The sequence below is a fragment of the Cotesia glomerata genome, linkage group LG1 (assembly GCF_020080835.1).
Source record: "Cotesia glomerata isolate CgM1 linkage group LG1, MPM_Cglom_v2.3, whole genome shotgun sequence".
In the NCBI taxonomy this organism is placed as follows: Eukaryota; Metazoa; Arthropoda; class Insecta; order Hymenoptera; family Braconidae; genus Cotesia; species Cotesia glomerata.
In genome coordinates this window covers 17473163-17476061 of record NC_058158.1, presented here as the reverse complement: position 1 = coordinate 17476061, position 2899 = coordinate 17473163, and the positions used below count along the sequence as shown (strand labels likewise).

General features: G+C 31.5%; 1 protein-coding gene across 1 annotated transcript; it reads left to right on the top strand.

Moving 5' to 3' along the window:
* Positions 1–591: 591 nt before the first annotated feature.
* On the top strand, positions 592–2688 carry LOC123261440. Its single transcript, XM_044723062.1, has one exon. It carries the CDS (start codon positions 592–594, stop codon positions 2686–2688), a length of 2097 nt encoding a protein of 698 aa, XP_044578997.1.
* The last annotated feature ends 211 nt before the right edge of the window (positions 2689–2899 follow it).

Below are 2899 nucleotides of genomic sequence, written 5' to 3'. Positions count from 1 at the left end.
TACTCAGAAATTTTTTTGAATTTTTAGAAATGGTGGAACAATTCAAAAAAAATTAAAAACTCATTTTTTTTTTCAAAATCTTGCGTTTTAACAAACTTACATTTTTTTTAGTACACATAAATACGTAGAAAATTTTATTTTTGTTTAAAATTCACAATTACATTACTTGTCAATCTTTATACTAGACAACGATAACGTTAAAACTATGTTTTTCAAAATTTTGGCCAAGTTGGCACATTATAACGCCATCTATCGGGATTTTCTGTATCCATTTATTATTTCTTCTAAGGTTCCGCTTGTTTAGATAACCTAAAAACAAAGAAGCTTCTATGGTTGATGTCATTGTCTGAATAGCAGTTAACGCATTAATTAATTCAGTACTTATATTGACAATATTTTTTCGTTCCACCATAAAATTATACTGGAATATCATTTTTGTTATATTATCTTGTCTCATCTTTATGAGATACTATTTTTTGTCGTTAAATAGTGTCACAGTCGATTACAAAGACTCAAGTAAGTGAAGTTTTATATTTAATCAGTTTATATATGTCCAAATTCCTAATATATAATTTTAATATTGATGTTAGAATGGATTTTGATAAAAAATGTATCAATTGTAACATATATTTGCGTAAAGCAGTTGGTTATAAAAAAGTTGTTATGACAATTGATGAAGCTAATATTGCGACAGAAAAAATTGGAAAGAGAGTTCTTGTTAATGATGCCTTTTGTAGTAAGTGTCGAGTTATTTTAACAAGACCACCTATACTTAAGAACACTCAGGATTCATCTGCAGATCAAGTTAGTATCAAAAGTCAGCCAATTTTTTCTCAGTCTTCATCCACTACTGTTTCATCCGTATCATCATCTGAAGATCCTTCATATGTTATTGAACAAAAAATGGAAGAAGAGTTAGAATTTGTGGAGTTGGGTTTTTCCCGAATCATATTGACACATAAATACTGTTGCCTTTGTGGATTATCAGCAAATATCACAATTGTTCCATTTGAAGCATGCAAACAAGTATTTTCGACAAGACGACTCTTTATTCCTGAAGGAAATCGGTGTTGTAAAGATCACATTATAAAAAAGCGGTTTTATGATGAAGAAATTAACAATTTTCGGATTTATTCGAATACCAGTGTATTTGAAGTTCGTGATTTGGAAAAATTACTTGGGCAGCTGGCTATTGGCACTGATTCGTCTATAATTGATAAAATTGGAGATCACTCGTTTTCAGAAAAACAGTTGGAGGTATTTACGAGCCTTACCTGGGAAAAATTGATAAAACTTCGTGAAATGTTAACGTTGATGAGAAAATCAGTGAATCGTAATGTCATTCAAGCTCTCGTTATTTTTTTATTCAAATTACGAACAGGAAATTCAAATGCAGTGATATCTTCCATTTTTGGTTTAGCTCGGGAACAAATGGTATCCGACTACTGTGATGAAGTAATATCTTCATTTGAAAAAGATGTTTTACCTCAGTATTTCGGAATCGATGCTATTAGTAGGGAGACATTACTCGCCAATACCTCTAATACTGCTAAAGTGCTGTATCAAGTGAAAGATGACCAGTTGATATTCATTTGCGATGGAACATATATTCGTCATCAAAAAAGTGCAAATAACGAATACCAGAGGAAATCATATTCTGGTCAAAAGAAAGTTCCTCTGTGCAAACCATTCACGATATGTACTACAAATGGTTTCGTTATAGATATGCTCAGGCCATATACAGCTAATATGAACGATGCTGAGATTATGAGAATCATCTTAAGTGATCCCAATGGTCTGATCAAGTTGCTGAAAAAAGGTGACATTATTGTAGTTGATCGTGGCTTCCGGGATGTGTTAGTATATTTAGAAGAATTGGGGTTTAAAGTGCTAATGCCTGCTCTCAAAGGAAAACGCAATCAACTGACCACAGATGAATCAAATGAATCCCGTTTTGTTACCAAAATCCGTTGGGTTGTTGAAGCAGTACATGGAGATATTAAGCAGAAGTTTAGGATTTTAGATCATAAACTAGACAATAAATTGCTTCCAAAAACTGGTGTTTTTTGTCGAATCGCTTGTTTTCTGCACAATGAATTTGGTAAGAGACTTGATTCTGATCTCGATCTTTCTGAAAAAATTATTGCCGCCATGAACTCAAAAAAGTATCAAGATAATACCTTAGCCTCAGAAGTAGAGACTAATCGTTGGGCAAGAAGAAAAGTTCCTTTTGCAACAATAACTTCAGATATGTTAACTGATTTTCCTGAATTAACGGAACAAGAACTCAAAATTCTATTCACGGGATCATATCAAATGTCTCAAGCTGTATCGTATTTAGCTGAAATGATGGATGAAAACGGAACGATAATACTTTATTATTTAAAAATTACACCTAATATTATAAAATTCAAAGTCAGATCTCGACATATTAATTCGAAGACATATCATTGTTTTGTTGAATATCAATCAGATAAGAACGATATCTCTGGAATAACTCGATATTGTTGTGATTGTGCAAATGGTAGACGTAGTGTTGGATGTTGCTCACACATTGCTGCTATTATATACTATTTATCTCACGCCCGATACTTAGCGAAAATCGTAAAACCAGCTGAGATACTTAGTCGTCTGTTTATTGATGAAAAAATCAGTGTCGTCGTGAATGAAGACAGTGATGAAGACTAGCCTAATTGTTATTTTGATTAAAATTTTTATTTTTTCTGTATCAAAATTCAAAATATTTCCCAATAGTATGAAAAAATATATAAGTATTAACTTTAAGTGTCTTTTGAATCAATAATAACCCTTCTAATCACTTTAACCTACTGAATCTTTCTGTTTATCTTTTGAAAAGATATTTTTTGGTAAAAATAAAATTTTCTACGTATTTATGTGT